The 27,656-nt window shown below is 38.4% G+C and overlaps 2 protein-coding genes across 4 annotated transcripts in view; both read left to right on the top strand.

The window, feature by feature from the left end:
• The first annotated feature begins 2,458 nt into the window (after positions 1 to 2,458).
• Positions 2,459 to 8,008, top strand: LOC107670005 (pygopus homolog 2-like). Of its 3 annotated transcripts, none has more exons than XM_016462463.1 (3): positions 2,459 to 2,542; positions 4,898 to 4,947; positions 5,160 to 8,008. In XM_016462463.1, exons 2-3 carry the CDS (start codon positions 4,906 to 4,908, stop codon positions 6,789 to 6,791), a joined length of 1,674 nt encoding a protein of 557 aa, XP_016317949.1. In that variant the 5' UTR covers positions 2,459 to 2,542; positions 4,898 to 4,905; the 3' UTR covers positions 6,792 to 8,008. The 3 variants fall into 3 exon arrangements, with proteins under 3 accessions (XP_016317949.1, XP_016317948.1, XP_016317947.1); XM_016462462.1 differs by having other exon boundaries at positions 2,459 to 3,305; XM_016462461.1 differs by lacking the exon at positions 2,459 to 2,542 and adding an exon at positions 4,660 to 4,726.
• Positions 8,009 to 9,558: 1,550 nt separating this feature from the next.
• Positions 9,559 to 27,656, top strand: part of LOC107670001 (cingulin-like) — a 27,638-nt gene continuing 9,540 nt past the window's right edge. Inside the window, exons 1-19 of the mRNA XM_016462456.1 lie at positions 9,559 to 9,721; positions 13,835 to 14,851; positions 15,308 to 15,408; positions 15,812 to 15,881; positions 19,512 to 19,627; positions 19,733 to 19,865; positions 20,611 to 20,823; positions 21,074 to 21,201; positions 22,987 to 23,083; positions 23,226 to 23,438; positions 23,706 to 23,789; positions 23,947 to 24,189; positions 24,714 to 24,884; positions 25,095 to 25,256; positions 25,445 to 25,534; positions 25,645 to 25,728; positions 26,412 to 26,530; positions 26,620 to 26,728; positions 26,905 to 27,068. Of these exons, the coding sequence (XP_016317942.1) occupies positions 13,844 to 14,851; positions 15,308 to 15,408; positions 15,812 to 15,881; positions 19,512 to 19,627; positions 19,733 to 19,865; positions 20,611 to 20,823; positions 21,074 to 21,201; positions 22,987 to 23,083; positions 23,226 to 23,438; positions 23,706 to 23,789; positions 23,947 to 24,189; positions 24,714 to 24,884; positions 25,095 to 25,256; positions 25,445 to 25,534; positions 25,645 to 25,728; positions 26,412 to 26,530; positions 26,620 to 26,728; positions 26,905 to 27,068 (3,305 nt within the window). The 5' untranslated portion in view covers positions 9,559 to 9,721; positions 13,835 to 13,843. The remainder of the gene's footprint in view (positions 9,722 to 13,834; positions 14,852 to 15,307; positions 15,409 to 15,811; positions 15,882 to 19,511; positions 19,628 to 19,732; positions 19,866 to 20,610; positions 20,824 to 21,073; positions 21,202 to 22,986; positions 23,084 to 23,225; positions 23,439 to 23,705; positions 23,790 to 23,946; positions 24,190 to 24,713; positions 24,885 to 25,094; positions 25,257 to 25,444; positions 25,535 to 25,644; positions 25,729 to 26,411; positions 26,531 to 26,619; positions 26,729 to 26,904; positions 27,069 to 27,656) is intronic.

Below are 27,656 nucleotides of genomic sequence, written 5' to 3'. Positions count from 1 at the left end.
TGTTTAACATTTAATTATTGCAGGTTTGCGTCATATTCTGAGTTGCATTATTTTGATTCATTTTGAGGAAAACTGAATCTGTGTGTTTTTTGTTGTTGTTGTGAGTGAGATGAATTAATGCATATTCATCTTTATTTTAGAACTACAGTAACATCTTCTGATTTCTCTCAACATGGGGACAGGAGAGCCGTCAATCAATAAATTGGAAAAAAAAGTAACTTGCGTTACTTATTTGAAAAAGTAACTCAGATATTCTCTTGTAAATTAAAAAGTAATGCGTTACTTTACTAGTTACTTGAAAAAAGTAATCTGATTACGTAACTCGCGTTACTTGTAATGCGTTACCCCCAACACTGTTCATGAGGAGCGCTTGGGAAAGACTTATCAATGAAATGATCCATAACTAATGACCAAGGGTGGATCATGGCAAGGTGAATGAATGACAGTGGGACTGTGCACCTTTGGATCTGGACTGGGTCTTCATTTTGCATTGTGTGATTTATGGCGACACACATCTCTGAGTAACTTACAGGGCTATTATAGTTAACTAAACTAAATTAGAACCATAAAAAAAAAAACATTTCCGTTGCTTGAAATAAAATGAATGTTAACATAACATTTCATCTAGATGCCAAGGCAACATTTCTCATGTTCATTTAGTTTAACTTCATTTAGACCTACTAAAATAACTAAAACAAAATATAAATGAATAAATAGGCCTACTATAGACATATTTAAATAAATGAAAACGAATAAAAATATCAAAAACAAACAACAAAATGACTGAAACTTACTAAAAAATTAAAAACTACTTCTAATAATAATAAATACTTCTAATGATATTTAAACAACACTGGTAACTGCACAACAAAATTATGGCAGAAAGCGGTAACTTTTTTTTCATAAGAAAAAGAAAAAAGAAAATGATGAAGATGAAGATCATTGATGATTGAATGAAGTTGATTCCACATCAAAGTTTTTCTAAAGAATGGGAGAGAATAACCATTGGGTCATTAATTGGTTCAGTATTAGCCAACAGACCTGATATTGTAATTACAGTATTTAAAATGTAAAGTCTAAAATGTAAAAAATGCAAGTACCAAAACAAACAGATGATAGATAGATAGATTTACAAGACATGCTAAGTTCATATATAATGCATCACTTGTATTGTATTACAAGGGGTGTACCTAACTATGCTATTTTTAGGGCAGTGTGAAAGTATCCTCAAGTCATTCAAAGCAGAAATGGCTTCAGACAGTCACAGTAAATTAAGTGACAATAACAGCTGTGAACTTGTTTTGAGTGCTGGCATGATTGTTCTGATACTTTTACAATTGACGTCCCAATGTTACTTGCAGTGTTGGTTCTTTGTATAACCAATAGAGGCCGCCAGACGCTAACTTTTAGTCAGATGGGCACCGTTATATGACTAATTTCTTTCCTTAGTGAAGAAACCAAGTTCAGGGGTGCAAGTGCAGTGGGCACAAGAGGGCAGCAGAGTCAGTGGAATAATACATTTTAGTTGTCTCTTGAGATCCAAAGCAGTGAAGGTTATGGAATTGATCTGAACACAGTTTTGCCATTTGTGCTGAAAATGTTTGATTTATGATTCGAGTTTGGAGGACTGATCCTAAATCAGTAGTAGGCCTAGTGCAAAGAGAAAACCTCCATCGGTGCACTGAATTGAGCTGTTCTGACTCGTTTCTAGACAGTTGTATCTCAATTTCCAACACGTTTTCATCAATTATTCTAAATTAATTTAATTGTAATTATTTTATTATTCGATTTTTGATATCAGTGTTCAGATGCAGTTGATAAACAATGCCTACAAATCTGCTTTTAACATAAAAACTAATGTAATGACATAAAATATTTCATTTTAAAGGCATTTTTTTATTTAGAACAAGATTATTTATTTATAAAGAGAGAGAGAGGGGAACAAATAAAACAAAACCACGTTCAATTGAACTGATTCCATGCTACGGCAGTCTTAAAACTACAACTCCACTCATGCATTGGAACCATACAAGCATTCAGACGCGCCTATAATGAACACCGGGGTAAACATTTTCTTTTTAGAAAACGGTCAGAGTACATTCCCTCCAAAACTGCACAGGATCATAAATAAAGTCTAATTGTACCAATTTACAACAATACCGATTGCAGTGAACTGATTGCAAAATGCACAACAGAATTTCTTTCTGCCTCATTCGCAAAATTGGTCTGATCTCGATCAGTCCACATGATTGATACACGGGGGACGGCGAGAAAAATATTGAACAGTTACAGAAACAGTGTCAGACATTTATTAGGTTTACCTTGCCTAAATGCCACCTATCTAACTGAAAATACAAAACAATTCTATAATATCACTAGTAACGTAAATATTTCGTCAAAATCACGTACTTGTTTTAGCCCGACCCCCCCTATTTTCCACACATGCCCTGCGCGAGTCGACTCAGGCTGTCCCTCTTTGTCCGGCAACGAGCAGGCCGTAATTAACATGGCCAATTTCGCGTTTGGGGATAAATATTAAATCGTAAGTCTATTTGACATTGATTGTTTGTCATATGCGGGTTGACATCCATGTCTTGATGCAACAGTCAGGTGTATATGAATGAGCTGTGTGAGCAACGTTTACCGTCTTACTTTGCTTGCTGATGGCTAAACCGCTAACTAATGGTAGCTAGATCGCGAATTCAAATCACGTTTGAATTAAATTCAAACGCTTATCGCGTTATTTACAGTCTCACCGCACGTTCGAATCGAACGCAGTTTAGAATGGGGAGAAGAGCTCGGTATGCTTGCATCTAAATGTCATTTAGACGGCCGTCCAGGTAGAAACACATCTGTATGTGATCACATTGCAGGCAGGCAGATGTGTATTCACATTCAGTCCATCCCAATTACTTCTGATCACAGCTGGTTTGCGTGCTTGCAAAGCTCTTTTGATCAATAACTCCACATTTTCAAACATATCTGCGATGCTCATCCAGATCGCGTTATTATTTGGGGGTGCATGCGTATAAACGTGCAGAAAATGATAAATCTGACTCAAACCATTAATGCATCCTTCAGACATGTTGTTGAGTAGGTGCCTGATCTCACTGGCCCATCGGTACAGTTAAAATTAAGCATTTCACGTGCAATTCCTGGGGCTGCGGGGTGATACTCGTTGGACCCGTGGAGGCTTTTGTCAAGTAAACTAATTTCTGTAAATGAACGGTGTCATGGCACCGCACCGACAGTCATTTTAATGGCGGGACAGCAGGCGGGACAGACTCAAGGAAAACGAGGCAAAGGTAGGAAACTGTCAGTCAGCGCATCTCTGTGTCCGAGCGGGAATCCACACAGCTCTGGCTGCAAATCTCCCTTTTCCCTGTCCGCACATGTCTGAATGTACGGTGGCCTTGTTTACGTGGGGATCTGTCTTTGGGTAGCTTTATGTCAACCTCGCACCACTTGTCTATTCACGCGTGTTCGTTTGGGTTTTTTAGTTTTTTTTTACACACATTGCATTCAACTCTTTTCCAACTTATTTGCCCTAAAAGCAAGCCTCTTATCTTGGGATCAGGGTTTGGGATCTCTAAAGGGTTGCATAAAAATTCATCAGCTGTAAAGTTTGTCTTAAGAGAGAGACCGATATTGCCTTTTTAAGACAGACTGTCTTTTAGTGTCTGATAACCGATTTGCAATTTTTAAATACTTCTTTAATACTCTTTTATTTCTGCTTTCTGACAAAATTAGACTACAATTAAATGAGAGATATATTTAATATAATATTTTATAACAATTTAAACAAATATTTATTATGCAGTGATATTTATGCGCCCCCCCAAAAGATTTATTTTGGGCTGTGTAGTTGTAAATCTAAATTTTTGCCTTGAAAATGAATTAACGTATTGGATAGTAGTAATAATAATAATAATAATTGCTTATTATTTATTAATTGTTATTATTATTTAAATTATACCATTAAGTGACTAGTGACATTCTGTGAATAGTAATTAGGTGCTAGCCTTTAGAGCAGGGATCCTCAAATCTGACCCACGAGATCCACTTTCCTGCAGAGTTTAGCTCTAACCCTAATCAAACACAGCTGAGCATGCTAATCAATGTCTTCAGGATCATTAAAAAATCACAGGTAGGTGAGTTTGATCAGGGTTGGAGCTAAACTCTGCAGCGCATTGGCCCTCCAGGGCAAGATTTGAGGAACCCTGCCTTAGAGACTGACCAAATGGCACCATATATCAGCAGACCAAATATTACAGTATATCCATAAAAATATTGGTCAAACTGATTATCAAACCGATAATCAGTTTGACCAATATTTTTATGAATATACTGTAATATTTTATATAATATAATAATCTTTAGTCTTCAGTTTCTTGTCATAATGTTTAATAACATTGGATACACTTTGATAATCTAGGTTTTATTTTTGTTTATTATTATTATTATTATTATTATTGTTTGATTTAATTAGTTCTCAAGAAACATGTAGGCTATTTATTGGAGGTACTGAGATGTGTGGTTGTAAAATTGAGTTGTTTCCACGCAGTTAGAAATAAAAACGTGATTTAGACAAAAGCTATTGACACTTATATGATATGTTTAACAAAATAGTCAGTTACCAAATTCATTTATTACCAGTGCTCTGCTTTATCTCTTCAAATGCCAGTCAGGTTCACAGTTGATGTTAGCAGTGTGAGACAGTGGGCATGTAAATGGCCAATTCCACCTAATACCACCTGGCAAATTACAATGAAAAATGATTTTGTGCACATTTTTGCATCAAAAAAAGTTGTCTATAAATGTGCTTTTGGTCTAACTGCTACTTTCCCCCCTCCCTATTCTTGTTCATTGTTCCCCCTTTCCATTTCTGCTTCCATAGGTTCCCAGATGAAGAGCCCAGAGAAAAAAAAGAGGAAGTCCAACACTCAGGTTAGTTTTTGAATATTTGTATGGTACATTTGAATGGTATTCGTCTCTTAGTGGACTTGCTTCCCTCCTTAAGCTAAATGTTAACAAGAATTGCATTTAATGACAAATTCAGTGCATTAAAAATATTAATAATACATGTATTTAGTAAAACATTAGAAACGAAGCAATTCAGTGTTACCAACTAATTTCTCACCCTTTGTATTTCCTGTTAGGGGGCAGCATTCTCCCACCTCTCTGAGTTTGCACCCCCTCCTACTCCAATGGTTGATCACCTGGTGGCCTCTAACCCTTTTGATGATGACTTTGGTCCGCCATCGCGATCTGGTGGAGGGGGTGGTCCAGGTGGTGCCTCTTTTCTGCCCAGCCCAGGGGGTGGTGGAGGTGGCTATGGCAGTCCCGGTCGAATGGGAGGAGGTATGGGATTCATGGGCAGCCCAGGTGGACCTGGAGGTGGACAGCCTGGCCGACGACCCCCTTTCGGTCCCCCAACGCCAAATACTGGACCACACCACCCACTTGGATTTGGGGGCATGCCAGGCTTTGGAGGTGGTGGAGGCGGAGGAGGTGGTGGAGGAGGATTTCCACCAGGAGGCCCATCCCAGTTTAACATGCCACCCAATTTCAGCCCACCCATGCACCCTGGCCAGGGCTTCAATCCAATGTTGTCACCTGGAGGAATGGGTGGCGGTCCAGGAGGTGGAGGAGGTCCACCTCATCCAAGGTTTGGGATGCCTCAGCAACAGCCTCCACATGGACAAGGTGGCCATCCCTTCAACAGCCCACCCTTACCTGGCGGCCCTGGCCCTCGTGGGCCTCTACACGGCCCCATGAACCCTATGGGGGGTATGGGAGGAGGAATGAACATGATGGGCATGGGTGGTGGAGGTGGTGGGGGCAATATGGTGGGTGGTCACCCAGGTATGCCTCCGCAAGGACAGTTCCCTCCTCCACAAGATGGCCCGTACCCTGGATCAAGTCCTCCTGTTGGTGAAGAGGGAAAGAACTTTGGTGGTCCAGGTGGTGGTCCACCTGTTCCCTCTCAACAGCAACCACCTAACCTTAATCCCTCCGGTCCTCCATCCAACAATGCCACTCCTGGTCCGTCCCCAGCCCCTGGACCCCCACAGCCTGGAGGAGGTTTCCCAGGTCATCCAGATGTCCAACAACCCAACCCTAACACTCCAGGTCAACCCCAGTCAGCTCCTCAGCCTCCCAATCCCAACTTGTCCCCCACAGGCCCACATAATGGTCCCCAGCCTCAGCAAGCACCAACCAATCAGCATCCTCCACCCAACTCCACTGGTGGCCCTGGCTCCAACACCCCATCCAACCAGCAACAACCAACGCCACCAAACTCCGCTCCAGGTTCGGCGCCCTACAACCAGCAAAACAACGCTCCTGGAGGTCCAATGTCAAACCAGCCACCCAACTCCAACCAGAACAACCTTAACAACAGCAGTGGTGGCAACACTCCAGGTAGCAACCCCAATCCTCCATCCAACTCCAACTCTACGCCCAACACCCAGTCCCCACTTCCCAGTGGGCCCGCTCCACCAGCTGCTGGCCCAGGCTCTGGTCCCCCAAAGTTAGGTGGAGGCATGGTGTTCCCTTGTGGCCTCTGCCTGTCTGAAGTGCACGATGACCAAGAAGCCATCTTGTGCGAGGCCTCCTGCCAACGATGGTTTCATAGAGACTGCACAGGCCTAACTGAGCCAGCATATGGGCTGCTAACCAGAGAGAGCGCTGCGGTGTGGGCTTGCGACTTCTGCCTCAAGACAAAGGAGATTCAAGCTGTTTACGTGCGCCAGGGACTGGGACAGCTGGTCGCTGCAAATGATGGCTAAAGGATAGAAGAAGATTGGGGAAGAGGGATGTATGATTTATTTTTTGGTGCTTCATGTCTTGTGTTTCATGGTGAGAAAGTGAAATGGAAGCGAAGAATTAATCCACCAGAGGCGAGCGCGACATGCAGATAAAACTGAACTTCTTAATCTGTTGTTACTTCTTGCATTTGTTTCTTCACAGACCTCATAAGCACTTTTAGGGCCCATGTCTCTGATTAAAAAGCATTGTACCAGATGTTGGAAATGTTAGTGTATATAGAATATCATGATACATTTTCAAAATTCAGCTGTTTTTGATTGATGTTGCACTCATAGGTCTAGGTCTTCATTTCTCCTTGGTGACAAATTTGGAGAAGCAGCTTGATTCTGGCCACAGTACAAAGCAAAATTCAATGCGTATGTACAAGAATTTAACCTTTTGTGTGATTATACCCAAGATCAGCCTCCAAAAAACTGTCCAATCTCCTCCCCAAGCCCACCCCCCCAAAATCCAACTTCTTGATCTGCAAAGCACTGACGCCAACTTGCTACCTCAAAATTTTGACATGTCTGGCTAAGAATGCTTTAAGTCAAGAGTGTATAGTCACCACACAACCTCTCCTCTCCTCTCCTCTGTGATCTCCATTTCAGTATATCCAAAGGAATATGGCAGCGTCCTGGAAAACGCATATAATAAGTGTAGATAATCAACATTTCACTGTGTGCGTTGTTGAACACATGAGCGATCTGACAGAAATTGGAGTCCTGTGATTCTTTAATTAATCTCTAGATTGTTTCTCTTCATGTACAGCTACTCACTGTTCTTGACACAAAGTGGAGAATGATGGCTGGTGGCAGTGCCGATACTGGTAATCCATAACCATATCAGTGTGTGTATGTATGTAGTCTTTGGATTGCATGTGAACCAATGCAGTACTTTGTCAGAGCTGTTTTTAATTGTTACATTTACTGTTCCAGTTAGGCCTCATCCTGGGCTATGAAGTAACCAAATAACAGAACGAAATCAAATTTTGTCACAGATGTTTGCAGTTTCTTCCTTTTTTTTATTTCTACATTTCGGTCCAAGTTGCCTTTTTCTGGTTACTTTTTATGTACCTGTGTGTATGCTGTTCAATGTGCTTGCTCTGGTGCCCTCCATTCGCCAGCATTGTGCAGTAATATGGGGGGTGTTCTGGCCTTTGGCACTGTACTGAAAGAAGTAAACTGAATTGTTTTTTACAAGTCTTTTTTGTGAACTTATTATTGTATTAAATATGGGTTTAAAAAAAAACTAAACTAAGGCATGTAGTTAAAGATACCTTTTTTACATGTTTATTTTCAGCTCGGCAGTCTATAAAGTAATATATAAAAAGTTTCTTAAATATATATTAAAAAGCTGGCATTTTTGTGCTCCTGTCAGTTAAGGTGTTTTAAACAAAACACTTGGAATCATAGTGATTTCATGACTATATTTGTAAGGTCTATAATAATTTCATAAATTTGTAGGGCAACACAGAAGACTAATTCACCATGGTTTCCCTCTGGAATTTCCTATGGGTTTTCAGATTTGAGTAAAATAAAGTCTGTGGTTCACATTATTTTGAGGGTGCATGTTTTGTTGCAACAAATTAAATTATCTCAGTCTTGCATTTTGAAGCTTCTCTGTTTTTAAAAGACTTACAAGTTGCTATGCAAAGACTGCTACAGTTTATAAAACATCAGTTTGAAATCTTGTGGTGTGTTGTTGTCCTTTTAGCAACTTTTTGTAAAGAGCAGTTGTGGCCTAATGGTTGGAGAGTCGGACTTGTAACCCAAAAGGTTGTGGGTTCGAGTCTCAGTACTACTGGCAGGGATTGTAGGTGGGGGGTGTGAATGACTTCCACCTTCAATACCATGAGGTGAGACCCTTGAGCAAGGCACCGAACCCCCAACTGCTCCCCAGACGGCACAGCAAAGAAAAAAAAAAGCATGCCCTCTGCTCCAGGTGTGTGTTCACTGCTCAGTGCTGTGTGTGTGCGCGCTCTTGGATGGGTTAAATGCAGACCACTAATTCAGAGGACACCATACTTGACTACACGTCATGTTACTTTAATTTGTTTAAAAACAAAACATAAAAAGTCCCTTCAAGTAATAACCACATTCCTTATTTTACTCAAATAAAACAAAAAACAAACAAAAAGCTGTTGTAAATATCCGAGGAAACTCATGCCTCAAATATGCAAATTTTGAGTGTATAAACTAGTTAGTAATGCTAAAGTAAGCTATGAATGGCTGTATTCATGAAACATGAGCAGAACAGATGTCTAAATCATTCACAGATCAATTATTTTGCAAATGATTAAGACAGAATTTTGTTCTAGTGTTGCAGTTCTAGTGTTTATATATATATATATATATATATATATATATATAAATATAAATAATATTTCCATTTTTGACACGGAATTATATTCTAATAAACCGACAAATCTGCCAACTAAAACCTTAATAAGAAAGAAGTTAAAAATAAAACTTCTTTGGTTATCTGACTTATGATAAACATTTAGCTATTTTTATAGTTAATTTTCACAACATTATTATTGTTTTCATTTTTTTTAGTATGTTGTTTTAAAACATGCAATTTTAACGGGTATAAACAGTGGCATCAAGTTTCTTAAATTGGTTAATGGACGGGCCCTGAATTATTTGTATTTGATTGACATTGGATCTCGGCCAATCACGTGCTCGAATCGGCCGGCCTTGGGACCACTCTCCAGCCAATAAGCGCTCAGAAGGGGCGGATCGATGACGCAAAGGCAACAGGTTGTTTCGTAAAAAACGCACTGACAGTTTTGCATGGTCTGTCCATCCTCAGTCTCAACGAGGAGTTTTTAATTGAGACTAAACTTAAAAAGAGCTTCTTTATTATTTTGTGCCTTGTGAAGGTCAATGCTAAAGGTTTCGGAAAACAGGTAAGCAGAAGGAATGTTTTTGTTTACCCAGCGTGTTTGTTTTTGTTGCTGTTCATGGCTGCGGGTTTGTGTCCAGCCTTTCAGTTGTTATAATCCATAATCACATGGCTTCACAATTACGATGGAGTTCTGCTGAGCGAAGCAAAGAAACACCTGTTGCTTTGTGTCTAAAGCTGCAGGCTGGATTACAGAAGATGCGCTGATCCAGGTTGGCGTCTCTCCTCTATGAAATAATAAAGTCAGTATGACTGACCTGCGTTGATCTCAGTAGGACCGATCAGCATCATTTTTGTATATTATATATATATTATATATATTTTAAATATCCCACATGATTTAAAGGGAGTTTTGGTCGCATAGGTGTACGGTGTACCTTGTTGTCTATATCTTTTACAAAGTCAAAGAACAACACAGCTAAACAATCAGTCAAAACTGTAGCCATAAAACATTCATTGTATTATTAATGTAACTTTAACCCTGTATATTAAAATAACATGCTGGTTTCGATCCCACCGATACTGACTGACTTGCTGGGTGGGTGTGACGCAATTTGGAAAAAAAATAAATATATATATATAATCGTTTCATTCTGCACCTTTGCTTGTGCTACCTCATCTCTCTCTCTAGTCATATCTGTGAATAGAGAAACTTATGGACAAAAACAGCTCCTCTAAAAAGCGCCCGTCTCAGTGTAATTTAATATTTAGCTCTTGGTTATTTCCAACACTGCAACTAGAACATAGTAGAGTCAGTGTAATTGACGCAATAACTCAAAGCTAGCCTCAAACCCAAATTCTATCCTGCCCTAAATAGTATAGTAAACTGGCACATAAAATATAAATAATTAAACAATGAAATAATGACAATGAATAAGTACAGAAAAGATGTAATCCTCATTGGCATATGCATACTCGTATGGATTGAATTTTACTTAAGAATACTTTTTTTTTTTTTAATGGGCTATTTAAAATGTTGATTTCAAAATGAATATTGTTTTGTTTTTGTTTATGTGCTTGTATATCAGTTAATCAAACTACTGTATTTTGTCAACAACAACTAGCCAAAGGCTATCATCTTACTCTATGACAATAAGGAAAAAGCTTCTATCTATCTATCTATCTATCTATCTATCTATATATCTCTATATATATATATATACAGTTATGACATAAAGACCCTGATATATATATCCAGTTATGACATATAGACCCTGATATAAGCTTAAATTGTTGTGATTGTCTGTTTAAGGTGACAAGAATAACTCTATCGATATAACACTCTAAAAATTAATGTCATTGCATTAAATTACAAAACATCAAAGTAGAAAATTGTATTAAAGAGTAGAGAATTGTATTAAAATACAATTTATTGCTATTCAAATTCATATGTATGAATGTGGAATATGTTCATGTTCAGGTGGTTATTCTGCTCTGACACCTGTGTGAACTTGAGGAGAATTGACTTCAGACATCCAACTAAAAATAACCATGGGACAAGTTGGGAAAAGTAATTAAAACAATGGCTCAGAAAAAAAATGTTTATAAGTTGGTTAGAGAAATGGTCTAGCATAATTTTCACATAGTACAGATGCCACTTGGTTAAGAGTCTACATTTTGGGGCCTATGTAAATTAAATAATATTTATTTAGACCACATTTGGTGACAATTTGGAAGTGAAGAAAAGTGAAAGATGTCTATGTTTGGGCTAAAGACTGTGTTGGCATAATTGACATAAATAGAATTTTCCCCATAGAAGCACCAGCCAAGAAAACAATTAATGGATTAAAGCCAGTATGTTTTAGACGCAAGTACCCTCAGGGTACTAATTCTTTCAAAGAGAGTGGAAACTGTAAATAAAACCCTAACAAATCTGTTTAGGTATTTTAACATGCTTTTCTAAGTAGTCAAGTGTATTTGCAACAACTTTTTGTATTATTAATTTGACTGCATGAATGGAAGATGGCACAGAGAACTGGTGATCTAGTCTAGTAACATTCCTCCAAGAACAAACAGCCATTCTGATGCCAGGTGGGACCCAGTGCCTTGTGAAGGTTGAGAATCACATCCACATAACTATCCAGACCTGTTTTCATAAGTTTGTACCTTTAATGTTTGGCAGATGTACACACATGGGTTCTAATGCAATAATTGTAGAAACCTGGAAAACTTGCAACCACAAACAGTTTTTGTTTGGCTATTCTGTGTGTATATATATTTTTTTTTTTTGAGAAGGATTTGACACTTGTATGTTGTCTTAACAAGAATCTTAAGTCAAATATGTACAGTTAAAAATGTACAGTTTTCACATAATTAATCTGCTCCTTAAACCAATGAGAAATCACATGGTGGGTTCCATTTCGCAGGAATGCTTGGAATCCCGCCTATGTGAGGAATACAATGGCTGACTTTGAGTAGCTAATCACACCTAATGGCTCAACAGAGGCGCTGACAGTTATAATGTAACCAAATGCCCCTGTTTCAATAAGTTATTCATTGATAGACCTGAGTTTGTGGTCTGTTATTTTAGTTCTCAATGTCTTCACAATTTTTGCCCCCCAGCATTATGCTGGTGCATTATAAGTCTGTGTTTAACACCGGATGCAACGTAATACTTCATGCACATAGCAGTTGTTGTATAATTGTTGACATATAGAGATTGCAGAAAGAAATTTGCTTCAAGACTTCAAGTAGCACACACAGTCTGATGAGGTGGTAAAACGAGGGCTTTAGATGATGCCCTGCATAACTCTGGATGTTTTCTGCATCACTTGCTTTGTACAATAGAGCACATATGCATCTGTTTAAACACCAGTAACTCAGTTAATCAGCAGATTAGACTCAGCATCTTTGATCGTTCATGCAAACATGCTATGTGGCGCTTTGATGTGATACGAGGAATGTTCCTATCACAGTGATAAGCTGTTTTTGAGCTAATGTTAGCTCTCCTGTGTAATGGAACTGTGTTCTAGGAAAACGGGAAGACAGGAAGCAGAGTGGAATGTGCTAGAACCTGCTCCTACCAGCAGGCACACCTGTTTGCCACACACAAACAATATCTTTCTCTATTCTAATGTGAGAAGACTCTGTGCCGATACCTGATAGCTGTCATGTACAAAACTGCTTCATATTTCTATTTATCAAAATGTGACACTATATCAAGGAGCAGTTTGTTAAAGGGTCTCTTGGGAAATTAGTAGTAGTAATTAGTAGTCCAAAACATATTTGAAAGGTGAGCCCAGATGGAATTTGCAAAACAGCATCAAGTCTGATAGGACTGAAGTATGTACAGAAATATAAAATATTTGCAGGTCGATGCTGAATTTCTCATCTTTTTCTGAAAAAGCTTAGATGCTTGAATGAATTGCTTGCCATTCTGGCAGTAAAAAAATCTACCTTAATACAAAAAGATATTAGTAGTATTCCATGTTTTTTGTGTTCACAGTGTTAATTTTAGTTTGAGTCATTTTGGTACTATAGCTTATTTTATTTTGTTTAGTTGCCAAGCCAACATTTCAGCAATTTCAACAATTTTTGTTTATTTATTTAATATACTGTAGTATTTTTTTATTTAATTTAATTTCAGCTTTATGTCAATTAACGGAAACTATTTTTAATAGTTTTAGTTTCAGTTAAGAATAACAACACTGAGATGTTTTTTGTTTTAAAAATTTCTTGTGAATGTTTTGTGGGCCCTAAACTCCATGGCATGTTTACATGAATCACAAGTACGTTCAATGGGTTGTAAAGCTTTATAACCAACGGCAGATTGTTTAGCTGACTTAGCATTGAAAAAAACATCTTTGCAAAGAATTTCCAGTAGACAAAAAAACCCAGAGAATGTTGGTTGCGAAAATGAAGTGTGACTTCCTGTAGAACCTAAAAATTATGCAATCTTTTGATCAGACTGTAAATCTATCCCACACAGCCTTGTTTTCATTTGAAAATTTAAATATGGAGTCTACCATGATTTGGTTCAATTCATGTTGTGGCTTCTTTGTGTATCTGTCCCCTCTTTGGGCTCTTCAAATAGTCCACCAAACAGTCTAGCATTTTAGTTTAGTCTCTAAATGGGCTAGTGCACTGATTTATTAAATTCTTTGTCTTGTTACCACAGCAGGTCACAATGAGCTCCCTCTCAGCAGACAGGAAGCCCCCTCTGGACTATGGTGTCCAGATTCGCTTCATCAAAGATTTGGACGACGGAGGGTTCCCAGACAGGAGTCGACTGGCCGGTGGAGTTGGTGGCGTCAGCAATGGGACTCCTTCACCGTCTAAGTATGGAGTAGCTGTGCGGGTGCAAGGCATTTCAGGACAGCCGTACGTGGTGCTCAAGGATGGAGAAAAGGGGGACTCTTACGGGGTACAACTGAAGACTCAACCACAAATCCAGAGCTCAACCCCAATTGTCTCTCAAACTTCCCCTTACAACTCCCTGCTGCTGGGACAAAGGGAAGGGGCTCGGACTCCCCAGGGTTCTTATGTCCCGGCTGACCAACCTAGCTCTCCAGATGAGGATTTTGGGAGCCCCTTAAGAAGGCCACCTGGTGACGGACAGGCAGGGACTCAAGGAGAAGCCGAGGCCAGGTCTACAGAACGCCTCACCCCTTCTGCTCTGGCTCCCAAGGTGGACAAAAAGGATGATGATAGTTTTAACGAAGCAGGGCTTAGGAAGGTCAGGCAGAATGGTATTGGGAGTAATCTGAATGGGACAGGGCTAAATGGAGCCTCATTGGACGATGACCAAGCCCCAACTATAGACACCAAGTCACTGGCTCCCATTAATAAACTCATTAGCCGGTTTGGTGGTGGTAGTTCTGGTGATATTTCGAACTCAGAACCCCGAACTCGGCTTCGTCTTGATAACCGAGTTAGGTCTCACAGTGTGGATGCCCTCAACAAACCTACAGATGAGCCCCCTCCAACTTCACCAACGATAAACCCCTATGCTCCTATCACTCCAGCTACAGTGCCCAAACTCAGCTCACCGAAACCATCAACTGGCAGTCTAGGGCGAGACTCCACCTCTGTGGCTAAAGTGGCTGCTATCCCCAATTCCAAACCCCTCACCTTCAGCCAATCACCAAAGCTCTTTGTGCCCAAAGAGGCACCACCTGCTGTACCAAAGAAACCAGTGAGTCCTCAAGATCTTGTTCTTCTTCTTGCTTAAAGTTGGCACACCTTTAACCACAGATCTGTCACTACGTCCTTTTCAGTATAACTTTAAAGGTGATTTTTTTTAAATAGCATGCTTAAAAAGTCTGTAAACGTGTGTAAAAATGTGTTTTTTTCCCCAGTCAATCAGAAAGTTTAGCTAGTTAAAAATGCTCTCTGCTTGTTAATCATTTCGTACATATGGGATTGCTGTGCCATTGAGATGGCAAACATGCTTTTGGAAGGTGGTATTTTTGAGAGGATGTAGTTCTCCGTACACCTTTGGTTAGAGAACTGCCTCAAAGTTTTTTAATCTGCTAACATATGCTTTTTGATTAGCTTATTTCTCTGAACACCTATTTCAGTGATGTTGGTTAATTAGTAGGGGCAGTTTTATGTATGATATTTCAAAAATAATGCTCCTGTCTATTTTCAGGTGACACCTGACCTCATAAAGAGCCAGACCATGAGTGCAGAGAACGGAAATGGAGAGGATGCCCAGACCAAACAAGCTATTTACAATATACTTAAAGAAGGGTATGATAATTCTCTTATTTTACAGAGCCTCACAGTTGCCTATAAATGTATTTCACAATATAAGTTGGTGAAGTGCATTCATAAAGACAAACATTATACTACTTTTTAACAGGCTGCTATTACTGATAAGAGCTGTAATATTGGAGGAGTGACTCGAGAGATAAATTTAATTATATTTTGTAAGCTTATACTCAACAAATCGTAACATGCTGAATACCACTCACACTTTTGCAATGCCCTAGCATCCAACAAGAATACCATGTAAACATGCTTAAAGCCACTCAAAACACCCTAGCAACCCTGGCAACATACTGGCATACACCTCTTACATTTTCTTAAGAACATGCCATAATCTAGTCCGTCTCTGGCTCATTCAATTTCCTTTTATATTTTCTAACACTAGGTCTATTGAGAGCGAGTCAGCCATCAAACACAAAGCAAGCCTCATTCATGAAGGGTTCTGTGGGGTGAAGGTAAGCACGCTTGTATTCAATAAATCAGTTTGCATTTCCCAGCAGTGAATGGCGCTCCGCAGTGTCTGCTGAATGAAGAAACTACATCTAGAGAGGGTGTGTGTGTGTGTGTGTGTGTGTGTGTGCCCATAGTTTGCGTATCGGTCCCAGTTTTGCATGATTGTGAGCGTGTTTTAAAAGAGAGAATGTAACAGAGAAAGATATTTCGAGACCGTGAGAGGAGATAACAGCGACAAGGCTGTATCTTTGTGAAGAAATGAGCATGCTTGTAAAAAAAGAGTTTAAAATGGACAATAATCATTATTATCAAGTATTTTAAAGAGAGTAGGTCAGCTAATAACAGGCTTTATTTAAAGGGGCAGTTCACCAAAAATGAAATTCTGTTTTTCATTTACTCATCCTCATGTTGTTACAAACTCGTATGAATTTCTTTGTTTCATGGAACACAAAAGGTGACTTTTTGAGGAAAATCCTGGCCAATGTAATACAATTTTAATTATTAATTAGAATTTTGCTCTAATTTATTCAGTTTAAATATTAACTTGGCCTGCCAAGCTCCAAAATGACAAAAAAAACACCATGAAAGTGGTCCATATGACTTACATGCTATATTTCAGTTTTCTGAAGTAATTTGATAGACATTTCAGGCTATTCACTTGTTTTTCCTAGAATGTTGTTGCTGAGAGATGTCGATTGTCTAATTTGTTAACGAATCATGCTTTTGAATCGGATCTTTTCGGTGAACATTGATCCAGGTCACAAAATCAGTTCGTTCATTAATTCGTTCATGAATTGGACAGATCCGGTTCTCATAGCACACCAGAATGGACAATTATCAATGAACAAAAACTTATATTCTGTTACTTAAAGTTCGTTGCTCACACAAAGCTATCATATGACTACAGAAGACATCATGATATTTAATGATCACTTAATATTTTTATAAAGCTTTTATGTCCTTTTTGGAGCTTAACAGCCCCAGTCCTCATTCACTTTCATTAAATTGAAAAGTGGCAAGGATATTGACTGAAAGAAAAGCAGCTTTTGTGTCTTCATGAGAAGAATGAAAATCATTCAGCTTTAGAAAAAAATGAAAGTATGTAAATAATTTTCATTTTGTGGGAAATATCTCTTTAAATACGGAGTTTCTGTATCTTCATGTACGTAAACACATGCATGGCCATGCGTGTCTGTATAATATTGTTAGCCTACGACGTGTTTGCATAAGTTTCCTGCATGTGAAATATCCTCCTGCGGTCTCTTGGCAACCGTCATCTCAACAAGGAAAGCTGATTAAGGCCGTGTGGTTCCATCAATAATTAAGTTACACTGGAAATGGAAGCCTGTGAGGGAGGGTTTCCCCTCAACCTGGGGCCCTCAGCATGTCTGTTTGGGTTAATGGTTTTAATGCGCACTCGTTGTACGGCCTCTTACGCTGTCATATACCAGTGCTCGTCCATGCATGATAAACTCTGTTGTTGTTGTGGGCAATAGTGGGAGACGTTGTGACTGTTGCTAATTAAGCTCATTAGCGTGGAGTAAACCTTGTCAGGGACTTGGAGATGTTTGATAGTGTTTAGACTGCGATTACTGTTAAAAAGTTTGGACAGTAAAGACATCTATTAATGTTAACATATTAACATTTTTAATGTTATAAAAGATTTCTATCTCAAATAAATGCTGAAAATTAGTCCTGAAAAGAAAAAATGTATCACAATTTCCACAAAAATCTTAAGCTGCACAGCTGTTTCCAAAATTGATGGTAATAAAACATTTCTTGAGCACCAAATAAGCATAATAAAATGATTTCAGAAGGATCATGTGACTCTGAAGACTGGAGTAATGATGCAGAAAATTCAGCCTTGCCATCGCAGGAATAAATTATATTTAAAAATCTATTCAAATAGTAATTATTAATTTGTAATAATATTTTACAGTATTACTGTTTTTACTGTATTTTTGATCAAATAAGTGCAGCCTTGGTGAGCAAAAGAGACTTTTTTTCAAAAACACAAAAAAATCTTACAGATCCCAAACTTTTGAACACTAGTGTATGATGATTAGCTGAGCTGATGTGACGCTGTTACTGTTAGGTTGTATTCTTTCTAATAATTATCTACACGTCTAATTGTTTTGATTTACATTGGTTCTAGAAGTTTACTTCATACTTTAATAGTACTTTAATGTGTTGTTTTTTTATTCAAGAAGTAACTTTAGATCCTGCGACACAAAAGGTCAGTTCAAATGACCTGGTAGTAGCCATGTGTGGTCATTATAATGATGGCAACAGCAGTTGAATGGTCCGATGGGATATCCTACAGGACTGGGTTATTTGAGCAGCAGATAGCTGCCTGCTGGCAGTGTGTGTATGTTTCAGATCTAATAATTAGTTTTATGTTACCTCATTAAATTAAGATCAGCCATGTGCAGTTATAAGATAATTCATTTAAGGCGTATCTGTATCAGGGCAGGAGTCACTCAGAAACTAATGTGATTGACAGTAAGAATAACTAGTGTAGTGTAGATACGATGGCTAAGACAGGATGTAGTGATTCCTGAGGGGACATTTGAAGCAAAATTGCTGCTGTAAGATGAATGCATAGCCCCAAGATGACACTGATCATCCTCCTTGTATGACTCATATGCATGTTTGCAACTTATATGAACAAAGCTACATGTGTTCTGGTTTTATAAGGCCCATTGGTGGCAAATTGAAAGACTTTTTGTTTAATAGTTTAATGAATAAAAATAGAAACAAATCCTTATATGGTTCCAGCACAGTAGTTCAACTTTTAATTTTTCACGTCCTCTTCGTATCTTATGCTCAATTCAGGGAATTCTTTGTTTATTGGTGGAGGTAGCATTAAGCAATTATTAAATGTACGTATTTAAATAAATGAATAAATATTAAAAATATTAATTTATTTATCATGTTGATTCTGGTTTCAAAACAGAAAACCATTTCCACTTGTCCCCCAGTTTGTGAAAACATGCAAAAATCCTTTTTAAAAATTTTCATTTTCTTTTCTTTTCTTTTCTTTTCTTTTCTTTTCTTTTCTCTTTCCTTTCCTTTCCTTTCCTTTCCTTTCCTTTCCTTTCCTTTCCTTTCCTTTCCTTTCCTTTCCTTTCCTTTCCTTTCCTTTCCTTTCCTTTCCTTTCCTTTCCTTTCCTTTTCTTCCAGTTGACTACGTGTTGACATGACACTGTGTGATAAAATCACTTACTAATCTTGTCTGTGGAAAGCTATTCAGTCTTTTAATTCCTGACATAACCATGTTAAGCTTTCATATAATGCATGCAAGATATTTTTTACGGGATTTACGTCAGTAATGTAAAGCCTGTTCAGCTGCCTTGAACAGTAGCCCTGCCACAACAAGGATGATTTATTAAATAACTTAAAAGATCATAAGACACACATTTTGACACAAGTGCTTTGATGAAAATATGAGCTTCTGCTTCCGTTTCTGCTTTTAAACCCATAGACTTCAACTGTAAATGCATTAGTGTAAGTGTGAATTTTCTTTGCTAATCAACAGCATGCTGTCAAGTAGAGCTTTATTTTTTTCAAAGCCGGATCACTACATTAATTGTTAAAACTCATTGGGGTTTTGTGCTTCACACGGTCCGCAGATCTTAGTGACTGACAGCAATATGAAGACTGAACTGGAGCAGGTGTTCAACAAAAACACACAATTACAGCAACTCCTGGACAAGGCCAAGAGAGAACTGCGGGAAAACCAGGACCAGTGAGTCTCTGTTTGCATTATTAACATCAAAACAAAGCAAATGTGCATTTCCAACAGAAAATAGAACCATGTGGAGTTTGTGTGATAGGTTCCTTCTGTCTTCAGAATGGTAGAACTGCGTATGGATAGAGAGGTAGCGGAGTCTCGCTTACGGCAGCAGGAGGATCAGCTAGCTCAGCTCCAGGAGGAGCTCAGACGAACACTGGAAAACTCACCTCAGTCCGACACAATGCAGCTAGTATGCACACAAACAAACAACATACAGAATGATTGTGGTGTCTGCCATTATTGACCCTTACTCAGCCTTTTTAATGCTTTAAATTCCTAACAACATATTGCACCAAGACGTGTGAATTACTAAGTGTATTATTCATTGTTCAAATTAAAAAGGTATGCAACGGTAGATGCACTGTATCTACACACACATTGGTGATGTCAAAAGTATCGATGTCGGTACTGAAATTTTAAAAATGTGATGATACCAGCATTTCCCGCTAGCATTTTGAGCGCTGTTGTGCAGATTCTCAAACACCTCTGACTGGCCATTGTTCACGTGGTCAACAGATATGTCTGTAATTGGCTACAATAATCATTGCTTCACGCTCTTCACCGAGAGCTCAAAATGCTAGCGGGAAATGCTGGTATTGTCACATTTTTAAAATTTCAGTACCGACATTGGGACTTTTGACAACACTAACACGCATACAGAACTAAATAAACGCACCTACTCAGTATGTATTATGACTATTTTCCAGAATTTAAAAACAGTAAAGTCATCACATCATGGATTAACATACATGCAGTTACGGGAATTATGAAGTGACCAAAAATTTGCCACTCTGCCACCCAAAGTTGGTTTTCCAACTCATTTGCTCCAACTTATCAATTAAAAAATAGAACATTGTTTTTTTTTTACATTTTTAGTTTTGTAAATACATTTATGTTGCATACATATTTCCCTTAAACACAGTTTTTCTCTGCAGGACTTGATGACGGTGCAGGCAGAGCTGTCAGAGTCTCTGATGCTGAAGCAGAAACTAGAGGACACACTGAGGCAGAGAGAGCGAGAGCTCACCGCTCTGAAAGGGGCCCTGAAGGATGAGGTGGAGTCCCATGATAAAGAGATAGAGGCCCTGAGAGAGCAGTACAGTCAAGACATGGATGCCCTTCGTCACAGCATGGAGACTGTCTCACAGGTGAACATGCACTACAATGCCTGTGTCTCACGTTCCAAGTCCCTGCCTTGTGGGGATTAACATGGAAGAGAAATGTTTTATCACTTGTCGCATCATGCCTGATACCTAGGCTGGATCGATTCAGATGTGTGATCTGTTTTGTTGTCCAAACTGTTGTGAGAAGAACTTTTAAGCATCTTGAATGAGTGCAAAGTACAGAATTGAAATTTTCTCTGATACCTGTTGTCTTTTTCTTTGGCCTTATCCATAGTCTCAGCTGGAAATCGAGGAGGAGCGTCAGAAGGTGAATGCCTCCATCCTGGCTCTGGAGGAGGAGCTGGAGGGGTACAAAGAGCAGAGCGACCAATGGAAGAAGCAGCTTAGCTCCACCAACCGAGAGTAAGCTCTGACACATGAAACATTTTTTGAAATATTTATATGGTGATGGCAAAATTTTGCTGAATCCCAATAAAATGAGCGACAGTGGCCATTGGTGATGTGATGTGGATGGATCCAATGAAAGAGTTGGGAAGTGTTTAATTTTATGCAGATGAGCAGTGAAGCCCACCAGTAATGTTAGGGCATCCAACATTAGGAACAGCCACTATGGATAATAACCACCAGAGTTAAAATTACAGTATTTTAGCAACATTTGTTCATATCTATGCCACCTTAATTACATAGAACATTGTTTTATAATTTCCTAAGGTGTTTTATAAGATCTTAATGTGTTGTTCCAATGTTCAAATCCATATTTCTCTAAGGAGTTAAGAGACTCATCTGTGATCATATTCAAACAACCTTGTGACCAACACCCTTTGTTAACATTCAGTGCTATCTTGAGGACTTCAGTACGTATGATGATTGTTTGGCTAGAATTTTGTCTTCTGGTCCTGTAGGCTAAAAGGTCCACATTTCATTTGCCTGATGTGATACTTTAAAGATAGATACTGTTATTATCCTGCATCCAGTTCACGCTCACATTTGAGACTGCACTTTATTTTTAATGATATTCAATGCCGTTCAAAATTTTAGGGTCTTTCAGATCTCTTATGCTCACCAAAGCTTGTGATATTTCACAATAACGTCTTTTCTATTTGAATATAATTTGAAATGTAACTTATTGCTGTCATTACTCCAGTCTTCAGTGATTGGTCCAGACGCTACATGATCCATCAGAAATCATTCTAATATGCTGATTTGCTGCTCAAGAAACATTTCTTATTGGCACTGTTGAAAACCATATGGCTGATTCTTTGAATAGAAAGTTCAAAAGAACAGTATTTTTTAAATTCATAATGGACTTCACTGTCATTTGACTTGACTTTTGATAAATTTAATGCATCCTTGCTGAATACAAAGTATACATTTCTTTCATTTAAAAATACTGACCCCAAACTTTTGAGTGGTACTGTATGATGAGAACAGAGATGTTTTAAAGGACATTTGAGTTTTTTAGAGCAGGATTTGACTCGAATTAAATCTCATAACCACGTCCCACCGGTTTCATTGTCTGTTTTATATGTTGTCTTTGTTTGTCTGCATTTGATGTGTTTTATGAGTTTCATGCTATGTGTTCATGTCTGTTGTGTTTGTTCAATGTTTATTGTTGTCTTTCTGTTGCATGTGTTCACTTCTGGTTCTGGTCTGCCAGGCTGGGGCAGTGCAGCGCATTTCAAAAGTGAGACCGAGTCCTGTAGATGCACAACTTCTAACACCTCGGGCAGAAATTAATGATCAGTTAACTATGATTGATTAAGTGTTTTAGTGTAAAATCTGTCGCCCTAAACTAGAATCTATTATCCTGGTTTCAATTTGGCTGTTTCAGTTATAAAATCTAAAAAATAAAATAAAATCAGCGATTTAATTAAGACTAATCAAAATAAAATCCTTTAATCTCACTGTCTGAGCTGATGCATCAAATACAATAACATAGTACTTCTATTAATATGGCAAATGTTCTCGTGCAGGTGATCCAAATTGACGCTCAAATGAATCTTGATCAAATATTTTCTTATGTCATGAATCATTTCAGTTCTGTTCATGATTCTGAAATAACACAGATCCTTCTCTAGGATGTTGATTCTTCTACTGGATGAAATCATTGTAGTGGATAGCTGCACTAACATTGAATGTGATATTGTGTGTTGGTGTGTTTTAATTAGTGCTTGTCTCATTGGACAGGCTGCTGCAGGCACAGCAGGAGAAGGAGGAACTGGAAGAGAAGCTGCTCACAGTTAAGAAACAAACTGATGAAACCGATTCAAACTCTTTAATGAAGGTAAGATACAAATAGAAGTGTTTTCTGTTGTATTTGGTTCAAAAAGATTTACTGTGACACCTAACTGTGCACTGTGAATGCTGAATTTTAAGACATAGATATGTTTTTTAGCCTGGTATAAAAGTTACTTTGCATTTTGCAGCAGTTGCAGCAGTGCCAAGATGATTTGAAGAAAGCTCTTTCAGAAGTGGAAAAACAAAAAGCAGAGGCAGCAAAAAGGGAAGAGGAGCTTAAATCAGTATCAAGAGCCAATGAGAATCGAGAGGAGGAGCTGAAGGCAGAGATTGACAGACTAATAGATCAGTCAAAGAAAGACAAAGAGGAACTTGCAAAAGTACTGGAGAAAACACAACAGGTAATTCTTGAAATGATGATAATTAAAACCTACCAGGGTGAATTAAATCTAAAATTGTCTTTACCTGGCATATTTAGGAAATGCCACCCGCACTAAATCTCATTGATCTCGCTTGACATGCTGAATTTTAAAGAGGAAATATGTTCTGATGTACTGGAAATTTTTTTTTTTCCGCTTTATACAGCTTTTCACTTTCCTTGAGGAAAAGAAAAAGTACTGTAAATGTAATATTTGTTCCCTTATTCTATTTACTTCCTGTTTGTGTAGTCCTCCACATCAGCGCAATCTCAAGAAAGCAACCTAGAACTTCAAGAGGCCAATGCTCGCTTAAGAGAGAAAATAGCACGCATGGTAAAACATCCCTAAAAATCCAAAATAGCCTTTTGCATTTTTAAGCATTTTGCTTTAAAAATGATTGGCATAACCATTTATCTCTTCTGCTCTAGTTTAGTCTTCTATGTACAATGAATGTATTTTCTTTTAACCCTCTTTTCCTCTTCATTTCCAGACACGCCTGCACTCCAGTGTTCCTGAAAGCTCCTCAGATGTTCTGGAGGATGAGAACCGGAGCCTGAGGAACCAGCTGGAGGAGTCCCGGCGTGCAGCTTCTCGACTGGGTCAAGAGAAAGAGGAGCTCAGCAGACGGTTGGAGGAGAGGGAGAGAGAGAGGGAAGCGCTGAGACATGGCAAGAGCGACCTGGAGGAGCAGAAGAGACTGCTGGACCGAGCACTGGAGAAGATCAATAAGGAGGTGAATGTGTGTTTTTTGTTCCGTTAAAAATTGCTTCTATTTATTATGTTTATATTTTTTCAATTTATAATTATTTACATAATGTATACATACGCTACTGTTAAAATTTTGGGGTTGGTACAATATTTGTAAAATGTTTTTGAAAGAAGTCTCTTATGCTCAGGTTGCATTTATTTGATCACAAATACAGTAAAAACAGCAATATTGTGAAATATCATTACAAATGAAAACAGCTGTTTTCTATGTACATATATTTTCAAATGTAATTTATTCCTGTGATGCATCATTACTCCAGTCTTCAGTGTCACATGATCCTTCAGAAATCCTTCTGAGATGCTGATTTGCTGTGCAGAAACATTTCTTATTTTGATCAATGTTGAAAATACTCGTGCTGCTTCATTTTAATTTTTGTGGAAACTGCGATAGATTTTTTTCAGGATTCCTTGAATAGAAGGTTTAACAGCATTTATTTGAAATAGAAATATTTTCATTGTTTTTTTATGTTCTTCATTTCTTTCTATCAGGTGGTGACTATGATGGGAGATTCACGTCAGTCGGTGCAGGTTCTTCAGTCTCAGTTGGATGAATTCAGAGATCGTTCTCGTAGAGAGCTGCAGGACGCTCAGAGACTCTGTAAGGACAGGCTGGTTGAGCTACAGAGAGCACAGGCCCTCCTAAAGACCACCCAGGAGGAGGTGAGACAGACCATGTTTCACTACATACACATAATGCTAAAGTACAACATAGTGCTTATAATGCAAAAATCAGTAATTCTACTTACATCCTTCATGAAAACCAAGACACTATCTGTGAGAATATTCCCACTGCTCTTAAAACCTTTCAGTTCAGATCTCAGATCACACCATAGATAAGATACTCAGTGCTTTGTTCTGTGTGTTTCTCAGGTGTCTCGTCTGAAGAAAGAACTGCTTACATGCTCAGAGGAGAGGGACAGTGCTCAGCTGGATAAAGAGCTGCTGAGCAGCCGTCTCAAACACCTGGAGAATGAGCTGGAGACGGAGAGAAGCTCACAGACGGACCACAGCAGAGAGATCCGTCTAATAGAGGTAACTGTGTATGTTTGGCACCTGGACTTTTGAGTGAAACCAACTCGACAGCACCCAGTCTCTTTTTAGGGGCTTCATTGAATGTCTGTGTGATCAAGAGTAACAGGAAAGAAGAACAGGGAGATGCTTATAGTGTTGTTTCAGTGATGTTTGTTAATGTAGCTTTTACCTTCATAAAACTGTTTCAGGACAGAGTGAAGACATTAGAGATCGAGTTGGATGAGGAGAAGTGTGGAGCAGAGCTCCTAAATGAACGCATCGCTCGCAGTCGAGAGCAGGTACACAGACGCACATTAGTTAAAGGCTGCTTTTTATTTGTCATATTTATGTTTGCAAGCACAAGCTATACACAAGCAAGGATATAGATTTAAATTTTTTTTTTTTCTAGGTGGATCAGCTCCGTTCTGAACTGATGCAGGAACGTTCAGCCAGACATGATCTTGAGATGGATAAGAGCGCACTAGAGAGACAGGTACACACAGATACCTTTCTAATAGACTTGGTTCTAAATTAAGATTATTATAATTGCTTTAACAAACATTGATCTGAAATAGTACAGTAATGGAGTTTACCCCAGATTTATTTCATCATATGTGACCCTGGACCACAAAACCAGTCTTAAGTGGCTGGGGTATATTTGTAGCAATAGCCAAAAATACATTGTATGGGTCAAAATTATTGATTTTTCTTTTATGCCAAAAATCATTAGGATATTAAGTAAAGATCATGTTCCATGAAGATATTTTGTAAATTTCCTACTGTAAATATATTAAAACAATTTTTGATTAGTAATATGCATTGCTAAGAACTTAATTTGGACAAATTTAAAGTCGTTTTTCTCAATATTTTGAATTTTTTGCACCTTCAGATTCCAGATTTTCAAATAGTTGTATCTCGGCCAAATATTGTCCTATCCTAACAAACCATACATCAATGGAAAGCTTATTTATTCAGCTTGCAGATGATGTATAAATCTCAATTTCAAAAAATTGACCCTTCTGACTGGTTTTGTGGTCCAGGGTCACATATTAGTATGACACACTTTTGTCACATTAATAATTTTATAACTGTATTGTTATATATATATATGTATGTTTAAATCCTTCATTCTGTCATCGCTCTGTATTTCATCTATCGTCTCTCTTGGTCTCTCAGGTGAAGGAGTTAAAGTCTCGTATTGCTGATATGGGCTCTCAGACTCGTCCCTCTGCTGGAGTCACGATGCTAGAAAACAAGATTCAGGAGCTGGAGGACCGTTTGCGTAGTGTAGAGAGGTACAGAACTGGACAAGCACAAACACAATCAGCACATAACTGGATATTAATCAAAGCATCCATGTATCCACTGTCTTTTGTGCATGTAGAGAGAAAAACACCATTCTAGCAGCTCAGAGGAGATTGGACAGGAAACTTAAAGACGTGACGGCCACCCTGGACCAGGAGCGAAGTCAACATGCTGAACAGAGAGACCAGGCAAGCACACACACACACACATTTAAAGATACATGTATTTTACATGTACATTAGGGTATGTACTTGATTTACGTCAAAATAGAAATATATTTTTTTATGATGTTAATTATTATGCCTATAAATGTGTAGACATAGCTGTGTGTATCTAAACAGCTGCTGCGTGTTTGTCTCTCCAGCTGTCTCTGCGAGTGAAGGCTCTGAAGCGGCAGCTGGATGAGAGCGAGGAGGAGGTGGAGCGTCTGGAGGGCGTCAGACGGAAAGTTCTGCGGGATCTTGAGGAGCAGCGGGAGCTGCAGGAGGCACAGCAGGCCAAAGTCAACGCGCTGGAGAACGAGCTCAAGTGAGATTTCTATCAAATATCCATATCAAATAATTAAGAATAATGTATGAATATATATATTTAATTTATGCATTTAGCAGACGCTTTTATCCAAAGCGACTTACAGTGCATTCAGGCTATACATATTTTACCAGTATGTGTGTTTCCTGGGAATCGAACCCACGACCTTTTGCGCTGCTAACGCAATGCTCTACCACTGAGCCATATATATATATATATATGTATATATGTGTATATATATATGTATATATGTGTATATATATATATATATATGTATATATGTTCCTGTGGCTCAGTGGTAGATTTATATATATTTTTTTAAATATACATATATGTCAGACATGCCTGATGTGAAAAAGCTTCACTGTCTTGAAAACATCTGAGTTAATGAAAAATGTAGTCAGTTGTGTCACTACTTTTAGCTAGTTACATGCCACCACTGATATCAAATGTATTTAGGCCTCAGTTTTGTTGAATGAACATTTTTAAAGAGGTCATATGATGCGATTTCAATTTTTCCTTTCTCTTTGGAGTGTTACAAGCTCTTGGTGCATAAAGAAGATCTTTAAAGTTGCAAAGACTAAAGTC

Source organism: Sinocyclocheilus anshuiensis, unplaced genomic scaffold, assembly GCF_001515605.1.
Source record: "Sinocyclocheilus anshuiensis isolate Anshui unplaced genomic scaffold, SAMN03320099.WGS_v1.1 scaffold160, whole genome shotgun sequence".
Taxonomy (NCBI): Eukaryota; Metazoa; Chordata; class Actinopteri; order Cypriniformes; family Cyprinidae; genus Sinocyclocheilus; species Sinocyclocheilus anshuiensis.
The sequence above is the reverse complement of the archived record's forward strand: the minus strand, read 5'-3'. Positions and strand labels throughout refer to the sequence as shown.